At 35.4% G+C, this 20,721-nt stretch overlaps 1 protein-coding gene across 1 annotated transcript in view; it reads right to left on the bottom strand.

Moving 5' to 3' along the window:
* AP3B1 (adaptor related protein complex 3 subunit beta 1) overlaps positions 1-20,721 on the bottom strand; it is a 242,885-nt gene that overhangs the window by 22,425 nt on the left and 199,739 nt on the right. Inside the window, exons 23-24 of the mRNA XM_037032382.1 lie at positions 11,287-11,518; positions 6,642-6,726 (exon numbers count right to left, since the gene is read on the bottom strand). Coding sequence (XP_036888277.1) covers positions 6,642-6,726; positions 11,287-11,518 — 317 coding nt within the window. The remainder of the gene's footprint in view (positions 1-6,641; positions 6,727-11,286; positions 11,519-20,721) is intronic.

Consider the following 20,721-nt stretch of genomic DNA (forward strand, 5'->3'; position numbering starts at 1 on the left):
CCCTGGGCTTGATACCTTAAAAAATGAAACTGCTAAGGTAAAGAGTATGAATATTTAACATTTTGATAGATGCTGCAAACTGCCCTTAAAAAGCTGCCATTTACAGTCTCACAAACAATATACAAGAATACACGCTTTTTTCTACCTTCCTCGTTAACACCAGATATTAAAATTATTTAAACATTTTGCCAATCTGACAGGTAAAATGTTATAATTTTTATTTCCCTCACTGTTAGTGAAGCTGAGCATCTTATAATTATTGCCCATTTTCATTTTTTTGTAAACTGCCTACTCTTAGCCTTTCTTCCACTTTTCTATTCTTTTTTAATTGATTTTGAGAATTCTTTATATGGTCTGGTTATTCAACTTTTGCCTGCTAAACATGCTGCAATACCTTCTCACCACCGCTCACCTGTGAGGGTATCTATTTTTTCTTCTTTATAGAGAATTTAAAAATTTTTTAATAGTTAAACCTGTCAATAATTTTTCTCCATATATTTCTTTGGGAGGGGGGGCTACTGTGTCTTGCCTAAGACTTCTGCCCCCAAGAGTACGGAAATATTTAGCTATATTATAAACACTTTTACAGTTTTTATGACTAAATAATGAACCCACCTGGAATTTATTCTAGAGGTACATGTGGAAGGAAGCTACCTCTGTTCTTCCCAGACAATGGGCATCATACCATTTACTGAGTGGGATGTTCTTTCCACACTGCTTTGAAATGTTACTTTTATGATATATAAATTTTTTTAATTTTCCGTTTTGTTTCACTGATTCCTGTGCTAATAGTCAATTATGTTGAATAAAAACATACATGTGGTATTAGAGAATATTTTTAAATTATTATAGGGGAAGGTTCTTTTTATTGAATTTTGCTTTTGATTTTTCTTGGACATTTTCTTTTCCAGTTGAATTTTAGAAATTTGTCAAGTTCTGTAAAAGGGCCTACTGAAATGTGACCTATAATCACATAAAATGTGAAGGATAATTTGAGTGAGAATACTGACTCCTGTTTAGGAACACAGTATATTTATTATCTTATTTATATCTTCTTTTAATGGCTTTCAAGAAAGTTTTAATTCCCACACAGATTTTATATATTTCTCGTTAATTTATTCCTTTTGTTGTTCCTATAAATAATTTTATCTATAATGGTTTAAAGTTGGTTATTCCTACTATATAAAAAGGTTATTTTCTTTTAAAAAAAGATTTTATTTATTTTTAGAGAGAGGGGAAGGGAGGGAGAGAAACATCAATATGTGGTTGCCTCTCATGTGCCCCCTACTGGGACCTGGGCGACAACCCAGGCTTGTGCCCTGACTGGGAATGGGAGCAGCAACCCTTTGGTTCATAGGCCAGCACCCAATTCACTAAGCCACGCCAGCCAGTATTAATGATTTTCATAAAATGACTTGCACACATTTCTAAACTCATTAAGCTTAAAAAATGGATTTTCTGTTGATTTAAGATTTCTGTGTTGATAATTGTATCAAATAGGCCAGGCAGCTCAGTTGGTTAGAGCATTGTCCTGATATGTTAAGGTTGAGGGTTCAATCCCCAGGCAGGGTATATGCAAGAAATATGCAATAAATTGATGGTTACATGGAACAACAAATCAATGTTTGTCTCTCTCTCTACCCCCATTCCTCTCTCTCTCTAAAATCAATAAATAAAATTTATAAAACAATAATTTTATCTTTCTTTCTAGGATTTATAGCTGTTTTTACTTGTCTTTCATATTGGCTAGAATTTCTATTATAATATGAAATAGTGTTGAGAAAAGCAAAACCTTGTTTGCTTTTCTGACTTAAAAGGGAATGGTTTTGATACTTTATATAGTGACAGGTAATTTGTATGGCCCAAAAGTCTTTTGAGTTTACAACCCCAAGTGGTCTGCACATTCATGGGCTATCCTTCTGGGCTTTAAAATCAGGGTGATGCTAGCCTTGCAGAATGACATGAATGCTTTCCTTCTTCTCCTTTGTTCTAAAAAACCTTAAATAATATAGAGGTTATTCTTTTTTAAAGTTCTGATATAATTTAACATTTTAAATTCATAATTTATAGTTTTCTAGGAAACCATTCATCAATTTAATTGCATAGAATTGCACACAATATTATTTTGTAATTTAGATTTCTGTTTTATCACCTTTCTCTTTTCTAATCTTTCTTAGGTGTCTTTTTTTCTTTAATCACATTAGCCCATAGCTTTTCTCTCTTGCTCTTTTTGTACATTTGTCTTTTTAAAAATGAGTATTTTCTGTACTCAGAAAACAAGGAATTCTTTGAAAACATATTATTCTTAGACCAACCTTAAAACTGAATTGCTGAATTTTATATATTTGTGTTTATATCTACTTGTATGTTATCTACATATATATCTATCTTCCTCTTCGACTTGTCAATTTCTTTTTTTTTAAATATAATTTTTATTTAATTCTTGTTCAAGTACAGTTTTCTGTCTTATATTCCCAACCCTGCCCGACCCCGCCCCATGCTCCCCGCCTCCCTCCCCTTTCCACCCCCCACCCTTAGTTATTGTCCATGTGTCCTTTATACTTGTTCATGTGAGTCCATTCCCTTTTCCCCTATGATTCTCTCCCCTCTCCCCTCTGGACCCTGTCAGCCTGTTCCATATTTGAGTGTCATTGGTCGTATTTTGCTTGCTTGTTTGGTTTGTTTAGAATCCTGTTAATGGTGAGATCATATGATATTTGTCTTTCACCGCCTGGCTTATTTCTCTCAGCATAATGCTTTCCAGTTCCATCCATGATGTTGCAAAGGGTAGGAGTTCCTTCTTCCTTTCTGCGGCATAGAATTCCATTGTGTAAATGTAGCATAGTTTTGTGATCCAGTCATTGACTGATGGGCATCTAGGTTGCTTCCAACTCTTGGCTATCGTGAATTGTGCTGCTATGAACATTGGGGTGCATAGGTTCTTTTGGATTGGTGTTTCAGGACTCTTAAGGTATAATCCCAGCAGTGGTATTGCTGGGTCAAAAGGTAGTTCTATTTTTAGTTTTGTTAGAAAATTCCATACTGTTTTCCATAGTGGTTGTACCAGTCTGCAATCCCACCAACAGTGAACTAGGGTCCCCTTTTCCCCACAACCTCTCCAGCACTTGTTGTTTGTTTCTTTGTTTATGATAGCCATTCTGGACTTGTCAATTTCTGATGTGTGTATTAAAATACACTATGATCATCGCTTTGTCAATTTAATAGTTTCTGCTCTATATATTACAAAGCTTTGTTATTGAAAAGGTTGTAATTGTTTTATTTTTGTGGATAACTGGAAAGAATAGAAATTTAAAAAAAATCTAACTGCTTTAAATTTTTTTCTAGTGATACTATTGCCCTGTTTTCTTTTTATCATCTATCTGATAGTAAATATACACCCACATATATATATTTTATCTTTCATTCTCAATTTTTATGTCATTGTTGTTTAGGAGTGGTTCTTAAAAATAGCATATGCTGAGTTTTGTTTGTTACATGTTTATACCAGGGGAATTTAACCTCCTGCCATGAATCATGATAACTACCAGGTGCAGTAGGTGTACACCTTCCAGCCAACTTACTCTGTTTTCTATTTACCACGTTTTCTTCTCCTTCTTTTTTAAGCTGATCAATTCTTTTTTTTTTAAGATTTTACTTATTTAGTCTTAGAGAGAGGAAAGGAGGGACAAAGAGAGGAAGAGAAACATTGATGTGTGAGAGATACATCAATTAGTTGCCTCTCACACTCTCCCCCAACTAGGGACCTGGCCCTGGATCCAGGCATGTGCTCTGACTGGGAATCAAACCAGCAACGACCTTTGGGACTGCAGGCTGGCACTCAATCCACTGAGCCACACCAGCGTTGGTTAAACTGATCAAGTTTTAATCACTCCTTTTCTTTTTGTCTCTAGTTGTTTGGAGGTTATAATACATCATATTTGCATTATTTTAGTGGGTAGCTTTAACATTGTAAACCTCAAACTTTTGCCTGGCTGGTGTAGCTCAGTGGACTGAGCGCAGGCCTGCAAACCAAAAGATCGAGATTCGATTCCCAGTCAGGGCACATGCCTGAGTCGCTGGCCAGTTCCCAGCAGGGGACTCATGAGAGGCAAGTATACATTGATATTTCTTTCCCTCTCTCCTTCCATTCCCCTCTAAAGATAAATAAATAAAATCTTTAAAAAATTATTTTTTGTCTTTTTAATGGATCTTGGGCAAAAAGAAGGGTGGCTGCTAGAGTTTAGCCCTTTAACTCGAATCGAGCCATATTATTTTCGTGCTAGTTAATACATTAACATCTGCTAATTACAAGGATAAGATCTGCTTATGCAATGCATCTATTTTTAGAGATACATTCCTGTATATTATACACATTTTCAATCTCAATAAATTTAAGCAAGGAGTTAATCTGATGACCATTTAAAATACAGAGCAAAAAAAGACACTAATATCAAGTATTCATAGAACTATATAATAGTTCTATCTATCTATCTTGTATAACTATAATGATTTAGAATTAATCTGGAAGCTAGAGTAGAATCATTTTGCTCTTGTTCCTTTTCTCTTAATAAATAGAAGTATACCTGAAGGACTTATAGTCCATGTTCTCACCATTTCTGAAGGCTTCTTATCAAATATGCTCTTATTACCCATAATTTTATGTATTGATCCGTATAATGTATTTCAAGGGAAAAATTCAGTATCAGCTATTTCTTGCTCCACCCCCCCCTTTTTATTGAACCAAGACTAATACAGCACACATCACTAAGCAAAAAATGCTATTTACTATGCAAAAGGCACAGTCCGTGATTGGCATCTAAGGCCAATTGATCTACCCATTACCACTATCTCCCCACCCCACGAGCACTACTATGAAGCTATTGATTTAAACACTGTGGATCGGTTTCCATTTTCTGATTTTGGGCAGGCCAATTAAGAAAGTGAGTAATTGTGATTACACTGCTTCAGGATCAATTACATTTGATGCAAGACAAAGTGTTCTTTTTGGAACACACACGCAAAATTTGTTTTGATCCAGTGTGCTTGAGTGCCTAATGAAATCTAAAATAAATAATTAATTTATACCTTCACAACAGCAAAACATATTAATATACATACTTAAAGTAACAAAAGCTATTTTCTTTGGAAAATACATTCATCATTTTCTCAACATTAGTTTAAGAGAAATAGAGAAAAACACTGTTCATGTTCATTCCCCAATGTAAGATAACAATCAAGTATCACCTACACATTTATCTTTAAAAGGACTTAGTTAATTGTGAAAGACAAAATGCAAATCTCGTCCAATGATACAGAGGAAATCTATACAATGAAAACATAGTTTTTAAAAAATAATCCCTTTATATAGAAATATATAATGTTCTTTAGGCAACTTAATGAGAAAAAAATTCTTTTAGTTCTAAATTTTGTCCTAACTTGGTACATGAGCTTTGTCATTGGGCTGACATTGTTGAAATGATGAAAATGAAATCACCACTGGTGTTGGAAGCACATCTATTCAGAATGATGCGACTCATAGTCTCGTGCTCAGTAATATTGATCTGTGTTGTCTAATAGAAAAATAATAAACAATTACTAGGTAATGTTGGGAAAAGTAATCAGTTTTTATATATCACTAATATAGCAGACCTCCCAAAACATAAAGGTGATGATCTGCATAAAATCAATGTGTTATGCTACATTGCTTATATTCATCTTTGTAGGTTCTTGGCAATAAATGGCACAATATTAGGCTTGAATTACTCATAAAATGAAAAGGCATATGAAGAAGAAAGGTTGACGATATTTGACTACAAACTTTTTAAAAATGTCTATTTTCCAAACTTGGAGGTTTTTACCATAACAAATTCTGCTTTAAGCTAGTAAGCTTAGATAAATGTCTCCATTCTCTTAGAATAAAAACATAACCTAGACCAGAAAAATATAAAAGAAAAGGATTCAAAGATAATTCTAAAATATGCATGAATATAAATGTTGTATCAATTGCTAATAGTTTCTGGATTTCACTGGAAATGTATAAAATTATATAAAAACAATTAATAATGACAAAACCCAATCCCAGAAAAAGCTCCTCTGAATAATATTCACCTATGAAATCTTTACCAACTAAATAAATGTTCTTTTGAATTTTATCAAAATCATTTTGTAAAATAAGTTAAAGTAAAAAGGGAAAAACGTATGGGTTTTAAGTACTGACACAATCAATAATTCTCCACTTAGGAGGCTCAAGATAACTACAAAATATTTAAAAAGATATCTTCTCTGGGCTAGTCAGTAATATTAAAGTTTTTTTTATTTCTCCTCAATATTCCTCATCAATTCTCTCCTAAATTTCCTAAACTGCAGTTAGAAGTAAAAAAAAAAAATTATGAGTAGTTTGACCAACAAACTGCGAATCCCCATCACATATGGCAGACTGTCTGGGTAGTTGTAGAACGAATACTGAACATACATACCCTGTACACAACTTATGCAGCCTTTCCATGGCAGCCCAACAGCTGCCAACAAAGGCACATTTGTTTAAATCCTTTGTCTCTCAAAGCAAAAAGCTGTTGAGAGCTTAGTGTTGCTCTGCTATCCTTCAGAAGTGATATAAAATAAAGAAAAACAATTGAACTTACCACAGCTGGAAACTGGCGGTCTGAGTGGAATCACAAAAGTCAATACCCACTGAAACAGTAATGGATCCCTCAGGCTCAAGAGATTCTAGGAAATTAGATAATTTAGACAAGAAAACACAAAGGATGTGAAAAAGAGGCAAACTAAACACTGAAAACTTACATAGTGCTTCTAGTATGGTTATAATAGTCAAATTTAATGATGGCTTACAAAAACACTTTCAAAATAAGAATATTAAAGCAAATCATAAAGTAACTTCACTACTGAAGGCTTTCTTTCACAACTTAATTCTGCCCATATATTTCAATGAACACATTACATCATTTTGTTTCAGAAATGTACCTCTTCCTGAGAACGTCATGTTTCACAATACTGTCTCTACAGGCAGGGAAGGAGAGAAGGAGATTTCATGCTGTGTCGAACAGCTGTGATGAGCTATGTGTACTTTTAAGAAACATGTATTTAAAACTATGAAATATTTATCTAGATACACAAAGTAAAATTTTAAACAATGTTCCAAATTTCCACTGGAAAAAAATCAAAACGCAAAAATTTAAAGATGTAAATATAAAGCAAAGTTGGAAGAAATTAATTTGTTATACTCGGAAATTAACTAAGACAACTGGCATTATAAAAATCAAATGGTAAGTCCAACTGTATTATTCAAAAAATTACTGAAAGGAAATCTAGGGACAGATTATCTTGGAAAAAAAAGATATTTTATAGATCTGTAATTTTTATTTTTTAATTCTTTTTTTAATTGCTGTTCAAGTACAGTTGTCTCCATTTTCCACTCCCTACCCCAGCCATCCCCACCTCCCACCTTTGATCCTACCCCCCTTTGGCTTTGTCCATGTGTCCTTCGAAAAACTTTATCAACTAACCCAGTGCAGGAAATAACTGTTATATACATGCAACACTGGTGTTTTTCAGTTCACAATGATAAAAACTTAAAGACAATGACAATTTTTATTCTGTTTGGGATTCCAAAGTCTGACTGTATGTTAGATGAAGAATGGGAGATCTTACATATATACTTCTTAGTATAAATATTTATACATACTATTATTTAAATAGATACCACCCACTTCTGCTACCCACACTGCTAAGTCTTCAGTGTAAGTGCTGTCACGCTGTACAATAGCTTTATATTTAGCTCTATCTATTTTACGTATCTTATCAGGTATATGTAGTTATATCTTAGCAAACACGTGCGAATCCAGTAGGCTGTGACTATCCTAGGGCTTGTTTATGAGTATGATTTCCATGAACTGTTAACCATGACAGAGAGGATGGTATAGATGGGACAAAAAATAATTCAATCAACTTATTATATTAAGAAGTATGTTTATGCTTTACAGACTCAATGAAGACTAAGCATTGTAAGAGGGCACTTGTTTGAAGGTGATTTTTAAATGCTGTTTGGTTTGTTTAGTGTTATGTAAGTTGAATTTTCCAGTTTGAATTTCTTCTGTCTATAAACTTAGCATTTATGGAAGTACCAGAAGACTTGCTGCCAAAATCTTCGGCAAATGTGTTATTGTAGAATAACTACAATGGTACTTTTTTTCCTTACATTTTTCCAAAATCTACACCCCATCAGTTAGTTCACAGGTCTGTCAGTCGCATTGTTCGAGGCCGTTCTTTAGTGAGTCCTTAACGCTGTCGTCTGTGCCCTGATACAGCAGGCTCTGGTCTGGTGGCAGGTGAGCACCACACTGGTAGCAAATGTTGTCACCTCCGTCACATGATGGCATTCATGATTTAGACCTCTCTCTCTACATCACACATCCTTGTATTTCATTTGACAAAGTGACAGTTCACAAGGTGCCCTGTTGACAGCGCTCTTTGACACAGTTTAGTATCATCGTCAGTGCTGAGATAATTACATGTGAGTTTAGTGCCATCTAATCCTGAAGGGCAGCTTGTGATCAGTGGTATGTTTTATTATATTATATGAATACTTCAAGAACAAAGTAATCGGCATAACATTATTCATATAATGAACTTTTTAAATATTTGAAGCCTACTAATTGGGGAAGTTTACTCGAGCAGGTGTCTTTATTTGGATACTTCTCTGGATCACTGCATATACATGAGAGGGTTACATAGAAATGCCTGAAAAACTCTGGCTCCAGTACACCACACCGTTTGTAACGAAAAAGAAATCACACAGGGGGCCATCTACCTCGATGCGACAGTTGTCAGTAACTGGTAAAATCTTAGCTGAACTCAAACTTGTCAACTGTTAACATAAAGTTACTGAACAGCCTAAGGCTATTCTCTCTTTCTGTGTGTGTATATGTATGTTTTACATCTCATATATTGGTCTCTTTGGCAGAAATGTCATACATTTTTGTATGACAAATTCCTAATATTCTTGCAAGGAATTCAGTTTCACAGTAAAGGCAGGGAAAAAAACAGGAAGTCTTAAAATATTATAGACAAAAAGATCAGTGACCAGTAAGAAATCTGCTGAACTCATTCACATATGCATATGTGCTTATTAGATAAAACAATGATCTTACCTCCTTTATTTCAAAAAATATGAAAATACAGTATTTTTCTGTTGCAGTTTTTAGATGTTTTTAGAGGCATAAGTAAGACACATCATACTCTGTAATTCTACTGTAATTTACTGATGAAAGAGACTAGGTGGTATTCTGTGCAAATATCTACTTCATGGGAAAGAACTCTATATTTTGAGGATATTCAATAAATGGCAATTAAATGAACAAAACATTATAGTGCTGAAATTTTGCCTAAAAAGCAAGACCTTACTACTAATACTGAGACAAAGGTATAAATATTTTATTTTATTTTATTTCTGTATTAGGGTTAGACTATGAAATTTATCATTATTTACTTCTTCTATTCTACACAGGCCAGCAAAAGTTCAGGTCAACTCATTATGCCAACTCAAGGAAACGTAAATACTGTTGTACTGTTTTCAACTTTGGATAACATTTTCAACCTTCAGTCAATTCATACATCAGCTGCTTGACACTTCTTAATTTTTTAACTGGGGAAAAAGACATGACTTCTAAGCAATCAAAGAACACAAATTGCTATAGTCACAAAATAATTTGAAATATATCATATGTTAATATATTTATATATATACTTTACTAAGTAAATAAATATCAGGATACTACTCTATATTCTTTAAATAGTGTCTTAATTACCAAATTATTTTTTAAATAGAGGGTAATAAGTGGGTTCTTAAATCACCTCATTTTATCTCTACTTTGCTTTGCTTACTTATAAAAATCTAGCATCTTCAATCTATTAGTAAAAATATAACATGAAGAATAATTTCCTTACTGAAAGACTCATGAAAACTATATTTGTACAAAAGGACTCAACAATGTCAAAGAGGCCAAGTGAAGAAAAATAGAATAACTATGTGAAATAATGAATAAAGAAGGCACCAGTCCTGGACAAAATCCTTTGCTCAACTTAAGTATTATAAAAAAGAACCATTTGGAACTTTCTGATTATAATATTTCAGGGATTCAGAGACAGAAACCTTACATAACTTTTAAAAAAAATCCTTAACCAAAGATATTTTTTTCACTGCTTTGAGAGAGAGAGGAAGGAAGAGAGAAAGGAAGCAAGAGAAACACTGATGTGAGAGAGAGACATTGATTGGTTGTCTCCCATATGTGTCTGGACCAGGGACCGTACCCACTCAACCAGGAACATAACCTGCCACTTATGTATGTGCACTGATGGGGAATCAAACCCACGACCTCTCAGTTACAGGATGATGCTCCAACCAAATGAGCCACCCAGCCAGGGCTTTATATTAATTTTAACTGAGATTTTGCCTGAAGCTTCTCCCAACAAAACTTTAGGGTTGTCTCCACTGATACAAAACAGAAACAGAGACAGACATTCTAATTATCACCCTGTTTTACACTCAAAATAAGACACACAGTTATTACACAATTTTTTAAAGGCACAGTTTTGGTACAATACTTCAATAATGGAAGGTAGTGACGTTGGTGAGAAGACACCACGTCACAGGCACTGAGGTACCTGGAAAGCACACGCTGCCTCTGAGGACAGCCTGCTCAGCACCTGCTGGCTGTGCTGTGTGTGGGACTAAAGACCCAGTGCTGCTGTAGCCTGTGTTTTATTCCAGAAAAAGGAACTTCCTGGTATGTGTGGCTAGGAAGACAGAATAGTACATATCTTTCATTTGTCATTCCCTTCACTTTTCAATGTACGGAATATGAAAGGAAACAGGGAAGGGGAGAAATGGCAGGTTCTACATGCAAAAAGACAAACTAAACTCACGCAGGAATGGAACTGAGGCAGAGAGGCAGTGGGAGAGGGGATGCAGACAGGTGAAACAGGAGGCAATTTCGATCCCTCAGCCCCATCCTTTCATGATTATTGGTACTACCCTTGGTGGAATTTGATTCCTAAGGGCAAAACCATGTTTTTATTGTGTACTGTGTACAATAATTCAGTTTAAAAAGGGAAAACAAACATAAATTATGTTAATAGTCAATAAAATAATACGCATTCTACTTAACTTTTGAAAATGTAAAAGAAAAATGTAGTTTAAATGTAAATATACTTTACTTTTTACAAATTTAATTATCAAATACAGTTAAAGTTTCAAATGCGAATATTTACCTATTGGATTAAAAACGTGCATTTCCATGCCTGTAGGAAGTTTTTTTTCTCTTATGTGGATATTTTCGATCTTTCGATCTGTAGTATTATTCAATATTATTTGCACAGACACCATCTTATGGCCAAAAATGCAAGGCTGTCTTGAAAAGAGGTACTGGGCAGCAAGGCCTTTTCCGCTCATCCGATGAAGCAGCTCGTGAGTCTTCCCTGGTATGCAGACAGGAGTACTGACCTGTTGTACATGTGAAAGAAAAATATGAATTAGTAAATATAATTCACAATTCTCTTAAAAATATGTAAAAGTTTATGATATTAACATTTGCTTTCCCTAAGGTATTATACAAACCACAATAACAAACATTAGCGGGACATCACACACACAAATATTAAGTCAGAAATTATATTAAAATGTAAAGTAAATACCTTCAAAGCAGTATTAATTTTTCTGTACTCTGTAGGCATATATTACAATATTCTGAAAATATATCTCTAGTAAAACACATATATTTGTATATAAATATACTCAATTATATATTCAAATATATTCAATTTTTTAGAGCTTACAAACTTTTTTTGTTAGTTTTTTCTAGGTATACTATATTTGGGCATCTTGCTAATATTCTTACCAGTTTTAACAATTTGTCAGTTAATTTTCTCAGGGTTTTGAACTGTAAGATAGTCTTATCTGCCACTGATGAACATCTTATACCTTAATTTTCAATTGTACTTCCTTTAACTATTTTCACCTTGAATTTCTTTCCCTCTAAACTGAGGACTATGATCTACTTGAAGGTGGTTTCTTCCTCTGCTTTAATAATTAAAAAGATCTCCCCTACTCTAAGCTCGGGTAACTTCTTTACTTACATTTTCTTCTAAAGCTTTCACGATTCCATTTTTTAAAATTTGTATGAAACTGGTATAAGTTTACTGACTCCATATTCAAGCATTTTTCTCTAAATATTTAACCACAGCCTGCACAGGATTTAATGCTAGCCTTTCTTCTTTTATTTTTACAATAAAATCTTTTAATTGTATTCTGTTACCATTTATCCTCCTCCGCTGCAATCATCACACTGCTGTCCATGTCCATGAGTAATTTTTCCTTGATCTTTCCACCTACTAACCCCCTGCACCAAGAGCTGGCAGCCTACTCTCTATCAGTGAGTCTGTCTCTATTTTGCTTGTTAGCTGAGTCTATATATTCAACGCAATTCCTATCAAAGTACTCATGATGTATTTCACAGAGCTAGATAGAGCAAATATTTCAAAAATTTATATGGAATCACAAAAGTCTCCTAATAGCACCAGCAATCTTGAGAAAAAAAAGAATGAAGTTGGAAGAATTACACTATCTAATATCAAATCATACTAATCAAAACAGCATGGTACTAGAATAAAAACAGACACATAGATCAATGGAACCAAATAGAGAGCCCAGAAATAAACCCACACTTTTACAGTCTATTAATATTTGACAGAGGAAGCAAGTACATACAATGGGCTAAAAGATAATTTATTCAATAAATGGTGTTCAGAAAATTGGACAAATATATGTGCAGAAAAAATAAAACTAGGCTACCTTCTTACATCACACACAACAATAAATTCAAACTAGATTAAAGACTTAAATGTTAGACCCAAAACAATAAAAATTCTAGAAGAAAACATGGGCAGTAAAATCAGACATTGTTCATAACAGTATTTTTTCTGTATCCCCTTCTCAGGCAAGGGAAACAAAAAAATAACAAATGGGACTATATCAACTAAAAAGTTTTTGCATGGCAAAGGACAATCAACAAAATAAAACCCACTGAGTGAGAGAACATATGTGCTTATAAATCTGATAAGGGGTTAATATCCAAAATTTATAAAGAACTTATAAAACTCAACACCAAAAACCCGAACAATCCACTTAAAAAAATGGGCAAATGACCTGAATAAACACTTCTCCAAAGAGGACATACAGATGGCCAATAGACATATGACAAGATGCTCAATGTCACTAATCACCAGATAAATGCAAATTAAAACTACAATGAGATGCCACCTCACACTGGTCAGAATGGCTATCATCAATAAATCAACAAACAACAAGTGCTGGTGAGGATGTGGAGCAAGGGGAACCCTTTCTCACTGCAGGATTATTTACAGTCACCAAGATATGGAAGCAGCTCAGGTGTCCATGAGTAGATAAGTGGATAAAACAACTATGGTACATATACACAATGGAATACTACTTGGCCATAAAAAAAATTTGCCGTCCGCAACAGCATAGGTGGACCTGGAGAGCATTGTGCTAAGTGAAATAAGCCAGTCAGAGAAAGACAAACATAATATGATTTCACTCATGTGGACTCTAATGAACACATGGCTTCAGTGATGTTTAATTACAAACATTCTAATAATTTATGCACTTAGAGACATTTTGGGGACTTAACTATTAATCCAGTACCACATTGTTCTATTCCTTATACCCTACATATCATGATTACATTATTTGGCAAAATAAAATGTCCCTCATTCTTCCCCTACCCCAGTATTTTCTTGCCTAATTATCTGTTTATCCTTCCACTGAACTTTGGACTTCTTTTAGTTAAATTCTCCCCTCAATCTTGAGTAGGAGAGGCAGCATCTTAACTGAGAAACACAGTACATTCTAAAAATCACGCCTCAGTCATCTTTCCAAGACAAATCCAAGTATGGCATGTGACTTGACCTGACATGGGCAAGCTTTTAAAAATAATCAATTTGTAATTCAAAAAGCCTAATCAATATTGTTTCCTAACAAGTGTACTGTCCCAACTAGGTTTTCTATTATAATTGTGAAAGTACATATTAATCTACTTGACATGTTCACTATGCCACTGACATCTGATTACATTAAAAACCTTATTAATAATTAAAAATTCATCAACAAAAATCCGAAAGTTAAATGTCATATATGAAAAATGATAAAATGTCTTCAAAGCATCATTAAAATACAGTATTACTTTTCTAAAAGCCCTACTTATAAGGGTGAACAATTTAAAATATAATAAATACTTAGGTAAATTTTAAATTTTGGCTATACAAAGTAATGGGGCAACTGACCTATGACTTCTCCTTTGGCCTTTTGATGATCATACAAGATTTTAGCATTTTAAGTTTTCAAAGCACTTTCACTTCTAAGCTTAGGTTCTTTTCCTTGCATAAAAATTATTTTCAAAACTCTTCTGTATCAATGCTCACACCAAGTTCTATTTCCTTTACAAATTTGAGGACGGGGTTTATTAGCACAACCCCAAACAACATACCTTAGCAGTAAGCATTCATTCAAAGACATAGTGGGTGTCATATAAACAAGCCAAGCGGACACAGAATGCGTATGTAAGTTTACACAAGCATATGTACATAAATCCCCATGTCACCAAGGCTATGACAATCAACTTTACACACCAACCCTTAACTGGTAATTATATTTTTCAGTATCTTATGTTTATGCTCTAAATTAGATGATAAGCATACTGGAGACAGTATCCAAGTTCCAGAGACACAGTTTTCTTTATATCCTTAAATACATGTTCTGGTGGCCAGTCATGGGGATGTAAAGTACTGCATAGGGAATATAGTCAATTAATATTGTAATAATTATGTCGGGCACTAGACAGACATTACTCTGTGAGTTATGTAAGGGTCTAATCACTCTGTTGTGCACCTGAAATTAGTATAAAATTGTATGCTAACTGTAATTGAAAAATAAAAATAATAAAAAAGTGAAAAAAACCCTCATGAAAGCTTGGGCTACATATAATATGGGGAAGTGAAGGTGAAAGGTGGAGAGAGGCAAGTGTAGAGCAGAATGAGAAAAGCAGAACAAACACAGGGCTGTGTTTTACAAGCAGCCAGGAATTAGCGGTCGAAATGCCACCTGAGGCGCTGAGAAGGTACCACGCCATCTCGACTGGTTTACTGACTCTCAATCAAACCTTTGAACACATGGCCTAAATATTTGGTTTTTTTCCTACCTTGTCTCAAAATTCTACACCTGTACTGTAATAGTTAAAAAGATGTATGTGCAAAGACATACAGTATGATTCTTTCTACTCATTTTCTCACTCTCAACTAAGTTCAAGAAGCACTCTGTAATGAATTCGATGTCTAAAGATGTCCTCCCTGGCAATCCTGAAAGGTTACTGGTGAAAATTTACAGAGTTCTATGTTCTCTTCTCTAATAAGTAGCATCACACATGGCACTTTGTAGTAATAATATATACTTTTTTAAAACTACAGTAAGGGGCTAACTGAAAATGTTTGATTGCTTTTTTTGAAAACCTGTTTTCTAAGTTTATATAAATCATATTAAGTCAACCTTCTTTAATGTCTAGATCAACTACAGGTGACATTTATGGCCACATTTGTGGCCATAAATCCTTTAATGATTGATTATAATATGGTTAATCCTGACAAGAAAGCAAGATTTTAGTTTCCTATTTTGTACAACTGATTAGATATTTATATTCCAGAAACATATATATATGATGTGTGAATGCTTATGTTCTAGGATGATAAACATTGTGAATGGATTTTCCAACTTCACATTTTATAAATATCAATAATTTTCTTAAATGTAAAAAAAAAATAAGTTAATTACAGAATGACCTAGATCTGGGTTGTGAAAATGAGGCTTTAAGAAAAAATGTTGACATTTAACAAGTTTGAACAAAATAGAGCATATTGGGCAGGGGTGAGCAAATACAGTTCACAAGCCAATTATGGCCTGCTGCCTGTTTCATGAAGTTTTACCGGGACACAGCCATACTTACTCATTTACGCATTGTCGATGGTTGCTCTCCAATGGTAGAGCTGAGTAGTTGCTAAGCCTAATATACTTACTATCTGGACCATAAGAGAAAAAGTATACTTCCTCTCCTCTTCCCTTCCCCTATATTTTTGGGGAACACTTCTCCACACAGGTCTCTTATGCTTCTGCATGATTTCTGAGCAAAGGCATTAACGACTTTGTTCCTGACAATTTTTTCAAGGATGTCTGTACAGTGAACGCAGCCTTTGGAAACAGGTAAACACCTCCCTCTGGGGGCAAAAGTTAGACCGGTTTGCTAACAGCCCCTCATCAAAGATGGGGAGCTTCTATACTCTGGTTCCCCTCTGTGTAAAGCAGCACACTGCACGTGCTGTCACCATCTGGCCTTCGTCTTGTCACCTGGTGGGAACTGGAACACAGAGAAGTGGTGCGAATGATGTCATTCTGCCATAACAGGCCACTGCATTGCTGGGAGCAATCAATTGCTCTTTGCCTTGAGTCTTCTACAGGTATCCATGAAATTGTCTCAGCCCGAATTATCTTTCAAGTAGGCATCTCATACCCTCACAGTTCTTAGTAACCCCCCCACCCCATTTTTGGTCGCTCAACAATTCCCAGATCCACTTACTCCAAATAGCTAAATTAATACCCAGCAGGGCTATCACACACAGTTGATCATGCAGTGGCACCTGACTGCAGGGGTAGATACGAGCTTAAATTCCAGCTTACATTCAAGGGTGGCCTTTTTGGAATCTATACAATGGCACCACATGAGCTAGTGGCTTTGCTAAAGAGACCACTTTACATGGTAGAAACGATTTTTCCCTTTTGACTTTTCTTTATGAAATTCGATGTTTTGACTGAGTTAATGGTTTCTATGGGTTTCTGAAATACCATAGCTGACAACAAATTGTCAAGTAAGTTCTCGGACACGGAGGAGTAAGACGACAATGTTTCAGGGTTGCTTTTATCTGGTTCAAGACTAAGTGTTGGCCTTCTGAGACAGCTTTCTCCCAGTGCTTTACCGTGTAGGGGTTACACGTGGAGCTGTTTGCTCTCCACACCCTACCATCTTCTAGGAACCTCGCCACTTCCAGTTCTTGGTAAAGCCGGCTTGTTCTCAGGCCATCTCACGACTGGTACGTGGTTACCTTGTTCAGAAGCGGACAAGGCCCAGTGAGTGCCTCTCTGAGGATTTGTGGGTTTGAGACCTGGAAAATCGAGCCAGTCTTTCTCAAGTGGCTAAAATTCTGAGATTTAAAACTCTGATGCCTGTGGCCATAGTCCTGCTATACTGTCCAGTTAAAAATAAAGCAACGTTCGAAGAAAGGCACCGAAGAGACAGAGTCCTCCTGTTATCTTTGGTTTGTAAATGGAGGGTTCTTGAAGCGAACATATCCTACCCCTTCTGAAGCTTGGTTTTCTGTGAAAGGCTCTATCTAGCATTCTTTCCAGTAGCTCCTCCCCACCCTGCCTCTTTTGCTTAAGCTACTTCAAACTGGGTTTCCACCATTTAACTTCCCCACCAAACTACTGATCAGGACTAGTCACATTTCAGGACATTAACTAGAGGAACAGGAAATGAACTCATAATGGGAGAACATGCTTCTCGTTCCTTTTCCTAGAGCCTTGGTCGACATGAAATGGTGAGATCAGAGACTCAGGTGTGGCTTCTGACCAGGATGAATCATAAGAATCTATCGATTCTGTAAGTCAAAACAGTTGAATTAGCAATTCATACAGTTCAGCAGTGATTGTCAACATTTTCCATCTCTTAGTGCACATAAAGTAACTAATAAAATTGTGCAGCACACCAAATAATACATTTCTTTGCTGATCTGAGAAAAAAACAGGTATACATTTGGTTCATTCACACTGCACAACTATTGCTCTGTTGGCCATTGCCCTGTTTTTAATTTGGCAGTCCAAGGGAAAAGAAGTCAGTGCCCTGACTATTTAGTCAGGAATTATTGCATGTTTTAAAAATTCTTGTGGCTCACCAGTTGAAAATCACTGGTCTACAGGAAAGGGGGGTCCTTGACGTGACCATCCCCACACACTGGAATTCCACACTGGGGTCAGAGAGCAAAGCCCCTGCTCATAATAAAGTACCACTTTGCTGTCTTTGTCCTCTGAATCTGTGTCTCCCATGGGCTTTGGAGGGGGACTTCTGGAACTCCCGGTCCAGTAAGGTCACCACTGTTTCAAACACAAAGTAATTACTAATCATTCATTTATTAATTCACTCTTTCAACTAACATTTATTATTAGTTGTGTCAGCCACTGTACAAGGACCATGATACAAAGACAGAGAACCCTACTTCCCAAGGAGCTTACTGTTTAGCTGGGGAGAACTAAGTAATTCAACCAGTGTGATAAATGCCACGGCATGGAGAGGCTTAGTAGACTAAGAGAACACGAAAGTCCCAGCTGCCACCTGAGCGAGAGATCAGGCAAGGGATCCAGTGTTATTTAAATGAATTAAGTAAAATCTGACCACTTCTCATTGCCTCTACTGTTACCATCCTGGTCCAAGTCACTACCATCTCACACCTAGATTATTGTTGCAGGTTGCTAACCAGTCTCCTTGCTCCTACTCCTGACCCTACGGAGCACAGACTGAAAATAGTAGCAGGACGAATCTGTTAAAATGAAGTTGCATCCTGCCTCCCCTCTGTTCAAAACCCTCCAAGGGCACCCAATGTCACTGAAAGTAAAAGCCAAAAATCTTTATAAAGGCCTCTAAGGCCCCAGATGGCCTGACCCCTTGTTAGGCTTCTCTAACTTCACTTCCCACTACTCTGAACTCATAGCTCATCCATTGCAGCCACCGGACTTCCTTGCCATTCCTTGCACACAACAGTAATGCGCCTACCACAGGCCCCAGGCACAGGTCCCCTCTTCCAGGTGTGGTGTGTTCTCCAGATCCCCAGGTCTGATGTATCTTCACTCAAATGTCACCTTCTCGGTGAGGCCTAACCTACTGCACCTCTTCCTTCTGATTTCCATTTTTCTCATAGCCACTTCAGACCTTCTCTAACACAACAGATATGTATACACATAATTTTCTTATTTATTATGTTTATCTGTCTCCCCATTTACTCCCCACTTTTATGTTCAATGCATAAAACATAATTTTGTCCATTTTCAGTACTCAAAGCATAAATTTACTATTTTAAATAATTATGGAGATTTACAGATACAGACCTCTAGTGCTGGCCATAACTATACTTTATTAGATGCTGAGTGCTCAATTATAACACTGTTTCTAAAACTATCAGTCTCACAGCGCATACTGTGCTGATAAAGTAGAAATCATCAATAATAATATTTATTGGCTTTAGGATAAAACTGGGTTAGAAATTTTCTATTACACATAATTATTTTAAAAATGAACAAATACTGTGTATCTTGAAGGCACACACAAAGAAAAACATTAGCTAGGAGGACTTCTATGATGCAAACACTAATCCTCCAAACAGCTATCTTTAGGTAACAGCACTATTTCCCATTAAATATTAACACTTGCATAAACAGGAAGGAAAGACAGTGTTTGAAATCATTTGTTTTGATTTATTTAACTGCTAACACTAAAAGAATTAAAAATCTAGCTGCACTGTAAGCAAACAGTAAGGGCCACCCGCCCCACGATTCTTGAGGAGGCAATTAGTTCAGTAACTGTAATAACTGTATAATAAAGGGCCTCCTTCTGGACTTAACTGAACCAAAAGCATTAAGTAACAATGAGCTAACCCTCTGCAAATCTTTACACGGCGTATGTTTAAATAATAAAAGCCGTTTGTGTACCTTTGGATGGTTTATGAAAATAACCAATCAATTCTGCAGACACAACATTATTTCTAAAGGAAATCTATGTGACTCATGATGCCTGTAGATACACAGAGACAAACCACACATATTTTATCAGTTTATTACAGTAAGCAAATAAGCGTGGAATGAGAGTGCACATAACTGTCTACTTAGCGCTTACTGAAACATTTATAAGAGCTGTTATCTCCCTAATAACAGACAGACAGCGTGCAATTTTAGAGAGGAGAAAAGCTTCATATTTTTTAACACTTCACTAAAAAGTAACTGAAGAGTGTAAAATGAAAAATACCCTGTGCAGTTAGCTGGTAATGGACCATATTATCAACTCAAGTTAGATTTATAGGATACAAACTAGTCACTAATAGTTATTTTATGACATAGCATGTCTGCTTTTTTGAGATTATTAAGATTAAAGTTGTAAAACTTCTTTTCAACATAGCTGTTCAAAAGGACTGAATTATAAAATTTAAATGAGAATTGAAAAATAAAACAGAGAATAGCAAGTAGGTGCCTAAGAATACGCCTTGTTCAACATCAGCGTTACTATTTCAAAGCTGACATATACATGTAAAGCTTTATGAAAACAGTGTATTCCAGCCTTTTAGGCTTTAATCCAGTTAGTCACTTAATCACTTTTAAGCATTATCTATCCATTCTGCTTTCAGACTTCAAAAATATGAACATCTGTAGTACATAAAATGCTGCCTCTGTATCTAGTTTTGTTTGGCTTCTTTTATAGCGTATCTATTTAGGCATGTGATTTATAAAAATGACCAGAAAACAGTTATAAACACAGATAGAGT

This window comes from Sturnira hondurensis, unplaced genomic scaffold, assembly GCF_014824575.4.
Source record: "Sturnira hondurensis isolate 20B ecotype Veracruz unplaced genomic scaffold, ASM1482457v3 Scaffold0021354, whole genome shotgun sequence".
Taxonomy (NCBI): domain Eukaryota; kingdom Metazoa; phylum Chordata; class Mammalia; order Chiroptera; family Phyllostomidae; genus Sturnira; species Sturnira hondurensis.